The sequence below is a fragment of the Stegodyphus dumicola genome, chromosome 6 (genome assembly GCF_044657685.1).
Source record: "Stegodyphus dumicola isolate Sdum_Otavi_A_Nest chromosome 6, ASM4465768v1".
In the NCBI taxonomy this organism is placed as follows: domain Eukaryota; kingdom Metazoa; phylum Arthropoda; class Arachnida; order Araneae; family Eresidae; genus Stegodyphus; species Stegodyphus dumicola.
The window spans coordinates 43974185-43989983 of NC_140773.1; the positions used below are offsets into that span (position 1 = coordinate 43974185).

Sequence of the window (15799 nt, forward strand, 5' to 3'; positions counted from 1 at the left end):
TTAGTTACGTTAGTTTATTTCTTATTTTCTATGTTTTAGTCCAAACATTCTGGTCTCTGTATTCCTAAGTGCGGGAGCAGCTGTACGCTGTGAAAAATAAAGGGTAACGTTAACACTTCTTATTGGTGCTGTTTTTTCTACACACACACGAACAAAGTTTGAGTAAGCTCCCTGCTCCCATTGAAGGAGCTAAATGTTCCCAAAGACAATTAGGAGGGATAGAAGTCCTGACAATTTAATCTAATCAAGATCAGTTTAAGAAAACAAGAAGGAAAGAATAACTCGCATTACACTTAACAAAAAAAAATAAGAAGAAATAAAGAAAATAAAAAATGCATAACTGTAAGCAATTTAACTATATTTTTAATCAAACTGTCAAGTAAGTTAGAAATGCAAGGATAACATTTGCTATGACTCTTATTATCCTAAGAAATTTACTTTTCCTTCCTGTTTTTTTTTTTCATAGATATTTTCTTTGTTTGTTTTAACAAATGCACGGTCTACACGTGGGCGGGATACCCGAATTTTATCACTGGTCGTACAAGATATCTCAATAGCTGTGCAGTTCGGACCTAATTTTGATGGAAAATACCCCACGGGATGAAACCCACTTCCCCTACCAGCAAACCACAGGAGATGATTTACAGCTCATAGTAATACAAGTTATCCCATGCGGCCGAGATACGATACACTTGCACACATTTGTACTTTTTCAGGGATTCGAACACGGACGTATTAATACTTGAAAATTTTAGCATAAAAATATAGGTGTTACAAATTTCTGAAATTTTCACAAGTTATAAATCGAAATCCATGTCTTCTTTAAAAATAAGTTTATTAAAAAGTATGAATTACAAAATTTTCTACCATTTTATTTAAGTTGCTGTTTTCTCCGCCTACCATTGGACTGGCCTGCGTGTTTAACCCGCCTGAACGCAAGCTATAGATTGTAGGAAAACGGCTAGTCGTAAAATTTATAAATGTTGTCAGGCATGAAAATGTAATATTCACCAGTTGAGATGAATGAAAATAAAAACACACTTACCTTGACATAACTGCGTTGTCTTTCGTTGAACATCCGCAACGCCATTCCATTTCGGACAGTGATCTCCGGATGACATGTATATAAAAATAATGGGCAAAAAGAAACTTCTATGAAAAAAGCTTTATTTTATATTGTCAGACACACGTAGGTTTCTACAAACTTTTTTTTATTCATTTTACATTGTCAATCGTAAGGGAAAATAGCACATTTCCTGAAGAAAATGAAATTCTACCCTCCTGGAGCTAGTGTTTTCAGGATGTCAAATGATTTTTTTGAGTCAAGTTCCGTTTGATCGATGCTAAAAGGCAAAAATTCCAAAGAGAATGCTTCTGCTTGTGACACACCGGTTAATCTAGAATTGCAATTTTCTATCCGGTTCACTTGAATAAACTGTGATTTTCATATCATTACTAAAGTAAGTTTGTTTCGCTTGTTCGCCATTCAGAGGCATTTGTTGAGTTGTAAAAAAGATGTATTCCAAGCATTTTCCTTTGAAGGAAATGCGCACACCTGTTTATTTCGAAAAATAAAATATTCTTGAGTTTATACCCAATTGATATGCTTTAGTCACAATGTTTCATAGCTTTACGGTGTTGTAGCTTATTCCCTTCCCTTCTTATCGTAAGGTTAGGTTATTCAAATTACGGCAAAGCCTCGAGGGCTATCTGCCTAAGGGGAGGGATATCTCCTTTCTGAATCTTATCGTAAGGAATTTAATACTGGAAAAGATGTTACATATAAAGAAATAAGGAAACCTTGATCAAAATTTTAAAAATGGTTATTGTTACATAACAGCTAAAACTTTCAATCCTAAAAAAATGAATGAGAAATTAAATTTTCAAATTATTTAATTATACCTGTCTACTTTCTGAATAAAAAAATCAGAAAGTTTTGGGGAAAAGTCAGGAAAAAATATAAAGTGAATTTCACACAGGAAACAAATACTTATTTGAGTAAAGATGATTTTACAGGGAAAAGAATTTATCCTGAAAATATATACTTTAGCTGAATGAAAGTTTTGATGGGCTAAAGTGCGGAATCGCCCACTTATTTGTTTGACGTTTGTTTGGCGCTTTTTTACAAGAGCACGAAGAATTGGATTTTTGTCAATTTTCTTTGACCTTTTAAGTGAAAATAGGTCGATGTGTACATGGATAAATTCAAGAGAGTGCACAATGCCATTTTTGTACAATTCTGGGATGTTTTTTTTAATTGAAAATAGGTCGATATGTACATGGATACCGAGTATGTGCAATTCTTAAAAATGCGCAAAGCAGTGGGCAATTCTGCTATTCATAGTAAAATATTTGCTTCTAGAAAATATGTAACTCAATAATTTTGCTTTATAACATTTATCATCTTATTTAAATTATTTAGAATCAAGGAATTTTAAAGTCGCCGAATTGAAAGGTATTTTAAATGTGACTGAAAGGGGAAAAAGTTTGATTTTAATGCCATTTTCACAAAATAATCTAATTTAATATATTACTGATATTTTAATAATATCGTGGTAACGTTTTTATATTTTTCAAAAACAAAGGTCTTCATGAAATTCACAAATCATCGAGACCGAAATCTGAATATAAATTGATCTTAAAATCGTCACTTCTACAAAGAAGATTATGAAATTTGCGAAAATTAATTTCCTATGTCAGATCATAAAACTAAGACACAATTCACAAAAATTACAAAACATTCGCCAACGTTAGCAGATGTGATTTAATAAAGGCCATATTTCTTGAAGTTGCACTAATGGCCGATCAAATTAATCAACAGTTTTAGCAGCAAACAAATCAATTAGCTGCATTAGCGGCCTGTCAGATCATTTATTTCTAATAGAGACCTATCAGTCACTGCAACAGAATTGTCAAATAATATTTCTAGATTCATCTGTGATCATTTCCAAATTTTTCTTCTTGCTTTTTTTTCGATAGACAAAGTTTTTATACTGCATTCATATTTCTCCCTTTAATAGATTGCAATCTTTTAGGTGAAAGAAAGAATAATCAGCACAATCTTTCTGTAGAGATTAAAACTTTCATTCTTTTACTTCTTTATACAATAGTTCACACTCAATTATATTAATATATTTCCATAAAATTGTAAAGCCAACTCTTGAGCATGCAGAGATGTTGAAGTATGAAATGTTGTCGAAGAAGCCATGTGGACAGAAGAAGATAAGAAAATAGTTTTAAAACATTTTCGTAACATTTGAAATGTCTCTGTCTTCACATGTGTTGCGAGCATTATAATGACTCACCAAAATACCATATAGTTCATATCTGTTGTATGAAATTACAAGAAGTCTGCCAAGAGTTGTACAACTGCATTCTACTGAGAGCAGGTAAATCACAAACACATATTTCGTAGTCCTATACACGCATTCAATGCACCTTAAGTGCCTTCATTTGTCAAAAAGTATTTGATTAGCATTTTAATTCAATGTTATACCCTACCCATCATCGAAATATCTTCTATCAAGGATTGATATATCATTTGCTTCTTTACAATACTCTGTCACGAAATTTCGTTATTGCCACGCAATGATTTGAAAACAGGTGTCATAACTCTGAACCCCATCTTATTCACAAAATTTGTATCTGTAGAGTACTCTATGTTCTCAAAAGTGAAGTGCCGTTAAATACATCATGACTTTAATAGTAATGAAAGGAAACAGAAAATCGTACTATGACTTATGTTTAAAAACGTAAGTTTCTGCTGCAGAATCAAGTAACTTTGTCAATGTGAAGAGCTTTGTACAGACTTATAAGAATTGAATATTGAAGGAGTAGAATTGAGAATGCTGTCTTTTTTTTTTTTTTTTTTTTTTTTTTTTTTTTTCAGTCTCTCCATTTTGAACGAAATTTAGTCCTGAAACCTTTCAGACGCACTGTGTATATTTAAGCTACTAATTTAAAAAAATTATTAAGCTATAAATTAAAAGAACGTAATTGCTTCTGATTTAAAATTTTTAATATATGTTAATCAAATTTCAAATTAACTGATTCTGAGAATTTTTTATGGTGAGTTCTTCTAGTGAATATTGAAAGGTTAAAAGCCGAAGGCTCTTCTCACAAGTTTTGTCCAACTCATACTTACAGTGGAGTTTACTAATACATGGTACCAATTCAAACTTTAAACTAAGTCACCTGCTGTGAAATTTTGTTTACATTTTCATTTAGGCGTATAATATTCCACTCTATATAAGCACCAACTTATCTGCGCTTTCCTTGATGAGGATGTTAACTGAGGAATCACTCAACTGTCATGAAGTATTATCAGGGATTTCATTGGCGACCCATTAATATCATTATTATTTAATTTTTAGTCCGTTCCAATAATTAATTTTTTTAGTCCGTTAAATATTTGTATTTTCTAGTGATAATACAGAATATATTCATCTCATGTGTTTTCCAGTGAGGTCAAAGTATTCATTTTTAACACACCTAACAAATCCTAGGAAGGCAGCTCTAGAATTCATTTCTGATGAATAGTTAGGAGAATCATCTTTTTCAAGTCAAGCAGCAAGTACTTTTAATACAGTTGAACTTCGTTCAGAGATATACTGGAGTCTAACACACGGTTGAAGTCCGGCAAAAGCAATTCCAGTACCTGCATTTGTGGTAGAGTGCTCGCTTTCTACGTCTTTGCCAGTTATAGTAGGTATCTTCTAAAGACTTTCCTGTAAAAGAAAAAAAGATATTTACACAGGCATAGATAATGAAACTAAAATTTCTCAGGTTGTTTACATTTATCAACTTTAATTTATTTTAATGTTTTTATCCTTGTATGGTCAATGTAGGCTGCCCTATTCGACATGCCATTAGGGAATGTCTTTGCGTTGTGGAAGAAGTTAAAATATTTTCGAGCCGAATGTTCCGTACAGAAACTTTGATAAAGGTAGGAGACACTTGGATTCGTCTCCTAAGATGCTCTCCATTGCCACGTTGTTGTTCGTATATTGTGACGGATACGAGTAAACTTCTAAGGTTAACTACGGTACCCAAGGCCTTCCTCGGTGACAGACGCAAATTTCTCCTCTTCAACACCTTAAATATGCGGACTTGTCTATATAATGTTCAAATGAGAGGGTTTAGCCATAGCAAATGGCCCGTATGAAAAGAAGCAGTATTAAGTATTTTAAGAAAGCAAGTAAGACATCGAAGCAAAATAAAGCAGATAAATACAGTAAAATTAAACATATCCGGTTATAAAGTTTTCCACGAAACTTTTTTGGTAAGACGTGTATATCTTTCCTGCTTTTGTTAGCAACAGAGGTACTATTAGTCTTTATGCCTATATCACTTTGGGTTTTTGTCCGTATTACTTTTCAAATGTGTTGCCACTCTACAAATCGTAAGATATTTTCTTTCAAATTCAATAAAAGAAATAAGCTACTTGAAATGTGTTGCAATTACCTTGTATAAGGTATTTTTATCTTCTACGCGCTAGTTTGTTGCCATTTGGTGAAGAGTACCATGTATAATTATTTTTTTATTTAATCTGTCTACTACTGCATAGAGTTTCGTTTTCTTTGGGACCATAAACTAACAAGCTCTAAAAGACTGTATGAGGAATTATCCCCAGCTCTTTAAGTACAAGAGAAAGTCAGAAATGTGCAAAAACCCTTTATTCACTCAATATAATTTAACAGATGGCCGCACTTGGGCTTACACAAAGTTAACACTTCTGGCTTAAGTCAAACAGGTAACGCTGAACTTGAAATGAAATACAATAAATCTAGCCTAACGGCTCATAGAATAATTTAATGCGCAGGAAGGCTTTGACTCTTAGAACCCAGCAAAAAGACAAGCTTAATGGCTAGCAGCAATCAACGTCACAGCAATCTAATCGCTAGTAATTCAAAATAGCAAAGTGGCCTTGAAGCAAGCATAACACGTTCTAAAATCACCTTCCAAAACTTTCCCTTATACAGCACTTCTTTCTAACCGCATTTGAATACACGCTAGCTATATGAGTAACATTCCGACAAGAAAGCGTGGGTGAAAACGAAACTGGAAAGAAAGTTGCTTTAACTAAAAATTAACTGTTAGTAGAATTAAATAAATCTCCACCAAGCGATTTAAAAGCTATAAACTTAATTTTTTTTCATCTCTGCTATCAATTACCAGCTAGATCCGTGAAATAATACTAGTTGAATTTATTAAAAGCATTATATAGGCATACATATTCATATATATATATAATAATAAAATTACACTTAAAATTCTAACTGTATCTTCTTTTCATTTTTAATGGCGACGGTCTCTTATTTGAAAGTAGGTGGAATTAAATCCACAGCCCCTTAGTCAAGTTGTTTTTCCCGCCTTTTCTACACGTACAGTTATAGAATCGTCTGGAGATATTTAAAGCGAACTGGAATGGATGACGAGGCTGACGTCATTTCTTGGAAGCTCCGCCTTTCCAGAGGCTATAAAAGGACTCGCAAAGGAATATCGGGGTCTTTTCTTTAATGTAACGATGCAGTAAACTTCATACAAAAAGTTATTAGTAATTCTTTTTTATTTACTCCGGAAATATGATTTTTGTGAAAAAGATTTATTAATGAGTTTAGTTCCGAGGCTAGCATAAACTTATTATTTGTATGTTTATTGTAAGCTGTGATATTAATGTAGACTTTAAGGGGACTTTAAAATTTTCAAAAATTCGATTTTTCAATTTTCTGATATTTTTATAGCCCAATCATTTCTGAGTAATTTGACGCAATTGTTTTTTTCATACGTTCATTAGTTTGCGAGATATTGAAAATAATGTAAATATCGAAGCAGCTGTTTTTCTTACGCCCGCAATGATCGTGGCAGCTGCTGTAGTGTTTGTTTATAGTTTTAAAGGGCCTCAGTTTGGATTTCGTGTGCTGAAAGCCAGCCATTGCTATTTTTAAATAAAAATATGCCAGTGGAAGAAGACGAGATGAAACGTTACTTCTACTTTAATTTTGTTTTGATACGTTATCGCTTGCTTATCACGTTGTAGTAGAAAATGAGAGCTAAGTTTAAGAACTGTGATTTCGTTTGAAGTTTGTTGCCTTGTTTATAAGATTTTACCGTGGTTTATTGTGTGTATTTACTGATTATATTAACTAAATAGTACGCTTTAAATACTCTTTACAAGTACTTTATTAATTTAGTTATGAATATGGATTGTGAAACTCCTAAACGTTCTTCTTGCAAGCGTCAGAAGAAGCGAAAGTTTCATGGTAATCGTTTCACAACACCAGACAAGCAAAGCATTTTTGGGTCGATCTTTACAATATGGTAACTGGTAGTTTGGCGACATTTTGGAGGCGATAAAGGTTACTACCTGAGAGTTTGGTAATAATGTGAGCAGACTCAGTTCCGATTACGCATTATTTTGCGTGAGGGAAATGAGAGATCATGGGATATGTCATGTGATATTAATGGACGAATTACGGTTCTTTAATCGGAAAAGGGGGGAAATCGGGAAAAAATGTGGAAATTTTGTATTTAGCTTTATTCTGTGTTGTGTGAAACAGTGTTGTTTAATTTTTGGATCCCATGGCCCTAACTAAAGTGAATTCGAAATGGGTATTTAGGCATTGTGATAAAGAGAAGTTTGCTTTTTATTTAGCGGAGGAAGTATGGAGGAAAAATTCGCAGAAAAAATCTTTCAATAATTTTATTGAATGAATTAGAAAAGTGTATCCGCCGCGTAATCAAGATTCTGAAGAAGATTAAGTAAGTTAGTATTTTTAATTATTTGAGGATATTATTTTTATGCATTGTTCTAAATGTAAGGTGGAAAGGAATTTGGTATTATTGGGAAAATTTTTATTAGCAATGATTTAGTTTAAAGTAATTAGGATTGTAAGGTAATTTTTATTAATTTAATGTATGTGCTCATTTATATTTTAAGTAGTGTTTTTGAATTTAATCATATTTTAATGAAATGATAGTTATTTTGTGAATTTTATGTTTGTAGGAATTTGGTATACGTTTTAGTTGAAGTAAACGTGCATGGAAATAATTTAAATATCTGACACTAAGTATTTGTAATGGTTGCGGTATGAATTCGTTGGTGACGTTTATAATATAATAGATGATTTAGAGGTAAAAGTTTTCGGATATTTTATTTATTTTATATGTGGAAATGTTCATATTTGGAAAGGGTAAATACTTTTTCGCGATCAGGTAATTTCATATATGTTCTTTTTACCGGGTTTAAAGATTGAGAAAATTGTCATGTATTTTCGTGAAATTTTTCTAATTTATGAGAAAAAAGCAGTGTACATGGAATAGTGAAGAGTGTGCGCAGTGCCATTTTTGTGCAATTCTGGGATGTTTTTTTAAGTAAAAATAAGTCGACGTGTACATGGTTTAGTGATATTTTAATTAAATGATAGTTATTTTGTGAATTTTATGTTTGTAGGAATTTGGTATACGTTTAAGTTGAAATAAACGTGCATGGAAATAATTTAAATATTTGATACTAAGTATTTGTAATGCTTGCGGTATGAATTCGTTGGTGACGTGTATAATGTAATAGATGATTTAGAGGTAAAAGTTTTTGGATATTTTATTTATTTTATATGTGGAAATGTTCATATTTGTAAAGGGTAAATACTTTTTCGCGATCAGGTAATTTCATATATGTTCTTTTTACCGGGTTTAAAGATTGAGAAAATTGTCATGTATTTTCGTGAAATCTTTCTAATTTATGAGAAAAAAGCAGTGTACATGGATATAGTGAAGAGTGTGCGCAATGCCATTTTTGTGCAATTCTGGGATTTTTTTTAAGTAAAAATAAGTCGGCATGTACATGGTTTATGTGTATGTGTTATTTTGAAAAACGCGTAAGGAGTATGGTATTGTGCACTTTTTCCCAATTTTGCAGTGAATATTTGTCATGATTAAGCAGTTTTGTTTGATAAAATTTCTAGCATAAGTGTAATTCGGCTAGTAGATTGTTGGAAGAAGTGTTCAGTAGATAAAAAGAAAAGAAACATGTCTTTACTTCGTGAAGACAAAATGGCGGCGGGGAAAAAAAAATAGAGGGTTGCTGTAGGAGAGTTGGTTGCCAAATTTTCGCCAAAAAATCGCCAAGTTGTAAAGATCAACCCATTTTTGTGAGTGCTTCAGCAAGAAAACTTAATTCTAGTTGTTTTGAAAACGTAATTGTTGATTCTAAATTTAAAGGATATAGAATTTTGGATATCGAAATTTTATTCAGTAATATTTCCAAGTATCTGTGTTGTAAACAATGTGGATCAGATGTACAAGTGTGCGAAAACAACACTAATGGATTATCTTCAAAATTTTTTCTGCTTTGCGATACTTGTGGTGAACTGACTTCTTTTTATTCTTCGTCTATGATGGGTGACAAGAAAAACATTCCAGAAATTAATGAAAGATTTATGTATGGAATGAGATGTATTAGTCAAGGTCTTGCAGGTATGCGCACATTTTGTGGTGTAATGGACTTACCACCACCTATCCAAAAATCTGCATATTGTAGAAAATTAAGAAAAATGCTGTCGACAACTTCAAAAATTGCTGAAATGTCTATGTCGTATGCTGCGAAACAAGAAATTGAAGCAACTGGCTGCTCAGACCTCACAGTTAGTGGGGATGGATCATGGAAAACGCGCGGCCATTCATCACGCGTGGGATTTGCGAGTGTAATTGGTGCAGAAACTGGTAAAATTTTAGACATTGAGGTACTTTCATCATACTGTAAAGGTTGTGAATCTTGGAAAGGGCCAAAGTATGGAGCACAATATCTTTTATGGAAAGCAAATCATGAACAAAAATGTATAAAAAACCACGAAGGATCTGCAGGTAAGATGGAAGTTGATGGAATATGTAAAATATTCAATCGTTCCATAGAAAAGCACAGTGTCCAATATGTCAGCTATATTGGGGATGGTGATACGAAAACATTTTCTGAATTGCAGAAAAATCATAACTATGGAAGTGATATTGTGTTGAAAAAAATCGAATGTGTTGGTCATGTACAGAAACGAATGGGTAATAGGTTGCGACAATTAAAAATCAATATGAGAGGAAAACAATTGGCTGATCATAAGCCACTAAGTGGAAAAGGTAGATTAACAGATAAAGTTATAGATCAAATCACAACGTACTATGGTAATGCTATTAGGAGCAACAAGGGATCATGCATGGATATGCGTAAAGCTGTGTGGGCTATATTCTATCATAAACGTTCTACCGATGATGAACCTCTTCACGAATTTTGTCCACAAGGTGAGAATTCATGGTGTGCGTTCCAAAGAGCAAAAGCTGCTGGTTCTGAGAAAGGATTCCAACACAAGAACAGCATGCCAGCTGCAGTGATGGACTGTATAAAACCTATATTTAAAGATCTTTCAGATCCCAAACTTTTGAAACGTTGCCTTGGGGCAAAAACACAAAACTCCAATGAATCATTTAATTCCCTTGTGTGGAAACTATGCCCCAAAACAAGCGGATCGAGTAAACTTATCGCACAGCTTGCTGCATATGAAGCAATTATATCATTCAATGATGGGAGAATAGGTCGACTTGAATGTATAAAAAGAATGGGCTTTCGTGTAGGACAGTATGCAATTGAATCAGCAAAAAAAGCTGATAAAAGTCGAATTTTTGATGCAGAAATTAGTAGTTCAGCTATGAGTTTAGAAAGTCGCAGAGCAAAACGCATGGCAAACTCTGTAAAATTTGAAACTCAGAAAGAAATAGAGGGCATTCTATATGAAGCTGGAAAATTTTAAAGCTGCTTTATATTTTCTTTAATAAATTAAAATATTCTATAATACTTGTGTTATATAGATCTCTATTATATAGACTATGATCAACTTTTAACTATCACTTAAATTTTCTTCTTTTATTTAAGTGAATTTGTAAATTTTGTATTTTTTTAAAGAATTTAGCTTTTTTTCGAAGATATTTGTGCCACGTAAGTATACATAAGAAGTCATATTTTTGTCATTTTTTGATGTTTCATTCCAAAATTTATTAATACACTGGCAAATAGTCATAGTTACATGTATAAAATGTATTTTTTCATGAAAGTTCAAAATAGATTACTTTATTCATAAATTTATACTTTAATTGCATTTATCTCAAAACGCTGTTTTTACAACTTCCGCGCAGGATATTTCCAAAACTATTTAAGTAACTCTTTTGCAAATTTGTAAACACTTAACAACAATTATGATTACCCTTGTGTTCTACTGACATTGATATACATTGTAAATTAACACTTTTATGACCATCTTAAAAGCAAAAATTATGCAAAATTAATTTTTATATATATATTGTAATATTTAAGAATAAAAATTTTAAAATAATTAATATATAATAGAACAAAATTAGAAACTAAATCTTTTCTTTAATTTAGCATTAAATTTATTACTAAAAAATAAATATAAAATTAAATATCTGGCGTGCAGTGAAAAGTTGAATTTTCGAAAAATGAAAACATAATTTTATTTAAGATAATTTTAAGTATCTAAATATTAAATTTTCTTCATTAATTATTTTTTTATTTTATTATAAATAATGGATCTACATACTCTGAAAGTTTTATGCATATAACTGGAATAGTTGTTTTTTAAAAAAATGAGAAACATTGGTCAAATTTTGAACATTTTCGGATTGTTAAAGGTGTACTGTCCCCTTAAGGACTTAAAAAATAGAAATACTTATGTATGTATGATTATGTGTTATCTGTCTAAGATGGTACAGTTCAAGATCTTTAAATTGTTGCATTACTTGAACCTGGGTTATGATGTTTCAGTTGTACTTGCTTGCTAAATTGTTCATTTGGAAGTAAAATTGAAATAAATATTGAGTTTATTAGTTTTGTATATAATTATTCAGATCCTTACATTTTCCCAATACAATAAATTTTATCTTATATATATGACATAAATTTAAGTAAAAATACTAACTTTTATTTCTTTCTGTCCCAAAATTAGCAACTGCTTATAATAAACATGTAACCGCTATTTCTCCTAACCAATAATAAATGGATCCTGTTTTTTAAACTTATCGTCTGATAATTTAAGCTACGACTACATCTATATTTCTTCAGCAATCTATTTATTCCGGACAAAAGTAGTACATCATATATATATATATATATATATTCCTTTTTATAGTAATCATTCTAGGCGGCTTTCCGCGCCAGGGGATAAATATTAGAAAAGCGAAACGCACAACAAAAGTGATTCGACTCAGAAGTGTGAATCCACATTAACAGCTCTTCTATGCTAATAAAATGTATGATGGCACTGACAATCTATCTTAAATTCTATAGATATTCTGTTTTTAAAAATGTTATGATTTTGCTATTGAATTTTATGTGATGCAAGTACGAAGAAAGTTATATTTAATAATAAAGTTAAAAAAGCAAAAATGATGTTTAGTTCACCTTGAGAAGAAAATTGAAGACTGATATACTGAAAACGATAAAGGAAATTTATGTCAATAGCGCTATGACACTCTCGGGAATTTAAAAAATATGCTTTTTTTTTTTTTTAAATTTCGTATTTTTGCTGTGTAATGTGGCGTAAGTGCGAAAAAGGAAAGGTTTATAATAATAAAGTTAAAAAAAATATATTGTGTAAGTAGGATTGAGTCTAAGAGTGGAGAGGTAAACTGTAATCTCAGCGAGAGCATGAGAAACCTTAACAAGCCGATGATATCGAGGAAACTTATCTGCATCGATGAAAAGTCTGAACAGTTTGGAGATTTTTTCGTCTCCTTTTTGTATGTTGGTGTCATCTATATTCAAATGATAGAAGGCTTATATTATACGGAAATCACTATATTACGTTGTTATACCTGTCAGATATCACCATGAGAGGCGCTAATATTCGATTCTACTTTTAAGATTTGAAAGATAACCTGAATTTAACTTGAAGAATGAATGTTTCACTTGTAAATAAGAAGTAAGTTTAATTCATATTTGGGTTTGAACGGTAAAATTGAAAAGTGAAAAACAAACATAAAATATAATGTGACAACAGCCGGCATCTCAATCTTAGGACATTGCTTTGAAAGGAAAGGTTTTGCTGCGGGTGACTGCCAGAGAAACCAAAAATGAAGAAATTAAAAAATGCTATAACGAACAGCTCCGTTGTAGGAAGTCTAAGATAACGGTAACTGTGAAAAAAATTGAAGCGCATTTTATTGTCTAAATGCCACGTTAATTGTAAACGAAACAAAACATAGTACTTACTATTTCTAGAGACGTTTCGTAAAAACTGCGGTGCATAATTTTAATTACAGCATGGTTATAAATGATTTGAAACAATTGTGGAGGGACTGATTTGACCAAATAATATCAAATGAACGATGGTAACACCAGATGATGTTCTTTAATTAGGTTAAGAATTAAATAGGAAAGATTCTGTTAAGAAAAAAGCTGGAAATGATTTTTTGAGGAGATGAAGATCATCTTCATCTCCTCAAAAATTCATATTAATATTAAGAATATTAATATTCATTCATATTAAGAATATGAAGATGCATATTCTTAATATGAATTAGGAAATGGGTGAAATAAGTGCAATCTGAACTCCCGTTTTTAAATAAACTTTACATTTTTACGATGATGAGGTTAGAAAAAAAGAGACAGAAGTCTAGCTCGATAATGAAGCGGAGAGCTAATGCGACGAATTCAAGATTCGTCGCATTAGTTTGGTTCAGAATACTGTGGGACTGTGTGAAAACTGTGGGACGTGTAGGTACAATTCTTAGGGCAGTTTTTATATATCCCAAGTGAAGAATCTGGTTGTTTAGTTTGGGCGGTCTTGATGATAAATCTGTATAATAGCTATTTTTGTATATATGATAATTATAATATTGTGCTCTTTAAAAAATTCTTAAGTCACTGAATAAAATTCTGTAAGGAAATTGCTTTCAAAATCTCCGAAATGTTAATAAGTCCTCAGATCAAGCGACGTACAAAGATAATAAAACACATTTTTTTAAACGAGGAATTCAAACTGTAATCCAAATGTCTGCCTATAATAAAAAGAAAAATAGATATAATAAAAAATCGACAAACTCGCGCAATTCTTGGCTTCCCGTTCAGCGGTATTGATTTATGAACTGAATTTTTGAATTTAGAAAATTTAGAAATTAGAAAAATTTATGAACTCAATCCCTTTCTAAGTGAGGGAGGAATTTTGTTAGTAGGAAAAAGACTACGAAAATCATCTTTAAGTTTTCATAAATAGAATCTTATAATCATTCCTTCAAAAACTCAATTTACGATCTTCTGGTACGTGATGCACATGAACGAATTCTTCATATAGGTTTTGCTAATACTCTCATATTCCTCCGTGAAAAATACTGGATAATTAGACCCAGAAAAAAGTGAAACGGGTTTAAGAAACTGTGATTTTCGACGCAACTCCAACAGTCATGCACATATGGGGATACATGCTATCTGCCAGAAGTCTACGAAACACGCAGGTCCAAACTAAGCACACATCCGTCGGAATATGGACTGGGCATAAGGACTTTCCCCTCACCAGCGTTAACCCCGCGCTTAGACGGACCAGGGGCCGTGCTTTATACAGACGGGTCAAAAATTGATAACGCTGTAGGCAGTGCCTATATAGCCTATATAAATGGAAACATAGCAAAGGAATGGAAGGGCCGTCTAGGCGCACAGAACTCAGTGTTCCAAGCGGAAGTAGTTGCCCTCACAAAGGCAGTGAAATGGGCAATTGACACACGGCAGAGTCGAGCTACGATATTTACTGACAGCCTGTCAAGCATTTATGCTATCAACAACCCTCTCCAGCGCTCCGCACTAATCTCGCACCTGCAAGAAGTCCTCCGTCTACAAGAAAAGGCAATGAGAATCCAAATTTCCTGGATGAAGGCGCACGCCGGAATCCAGGGAAATGAAGCAGCAGACGCTCTTGCCAAGAAGGCTGCCCAAAATGAGGAAACGGAGCAGATTCAGGTGCCCCTGCCCCGGTCATGCCTAAAGAGGCAAATAGAGGAGTCCGCCATTGGAAACTGGCAAAATGAATGGGACCAAATCCCGCAAGGCCGCAGAGCATATGAGTTCCTGCCCAAGGTAGAGGTGGACCGGCTCATCTCAGCGCCCTACCTCACGCGATATATAACAGGCCACGGCCCCTTTCCGACGTACTTTGCAGAAAGGGCTCTAGCAACAACTGATATGTGTGTTTGTGACAACGTGGGTTCACCAGACCATTATGTCACGGAGTGTCCCTTAACAGCAGAATGGCACATCAAATTCCCAACTACCAATGTTCTGCCTTTCAAACGCCTCCTCGTAAAACATCGAGGCACGCGGCAAAAGCTTAAAAGCATAATGGACAAACTAGAAAAAATGGGCATAGACCTCTGCAGGCCGGAATAGGGCACATGCAATAAACACAATTGGCATAAAAGCGTCTTACAACTGTGAAGTCTCTAGATGGTTGCAGGACCAGGATAACCCGAGTAGTCATAGAAAGCCGTCCGGGTGCCCTGTCCTGCTGTCACCTGTCACCTGTCAGCGTTATAACTCTCGACCGATACGTCATAGCACCATTACTTTCATCTAGAATTGAAAAGCGCATCTATATCGTGAAAAACCTATTAAATAACTTTTGGAAAATCTTCTATACAGATTATTTGCTGAATCTCAAATCTACAAATTGTGTGAACAATCACTGTGTAACACAGAACTTGAACGTGAACGATATCGTGATAATACAGGATGAACATTTACCACTTAACATGT

General features: G+C 33.0%; 1 protein-coding gene across 2 annotated transcripts in view; it reads right to left on the minus strand.

Annotated features, from left to right (window-relative positions):
* Positions 1-1147: 1147 nt before the first annotated feature.
* Positions 1148-15799, minus strand: part of LOC146996733 (regulator of G protein signaling 7-binding protein A-like) — a 329695-nt gene continuing 315043 nt past the window's right edge. For both annotated transcript variants that reach the window (XM_085818264.1, XM_085818265.1), the window contains one exon: positions 1148-4727. In XM_085818264.1, coding sequence (XP_085674390.1) covers positions 4618-4727 — 110 coding nt within the window. In that variant the 3' untranslated portion in view covers positions 1148-4617. The remainder of the gene's footprint in view (positions 4728-15799) is intronic.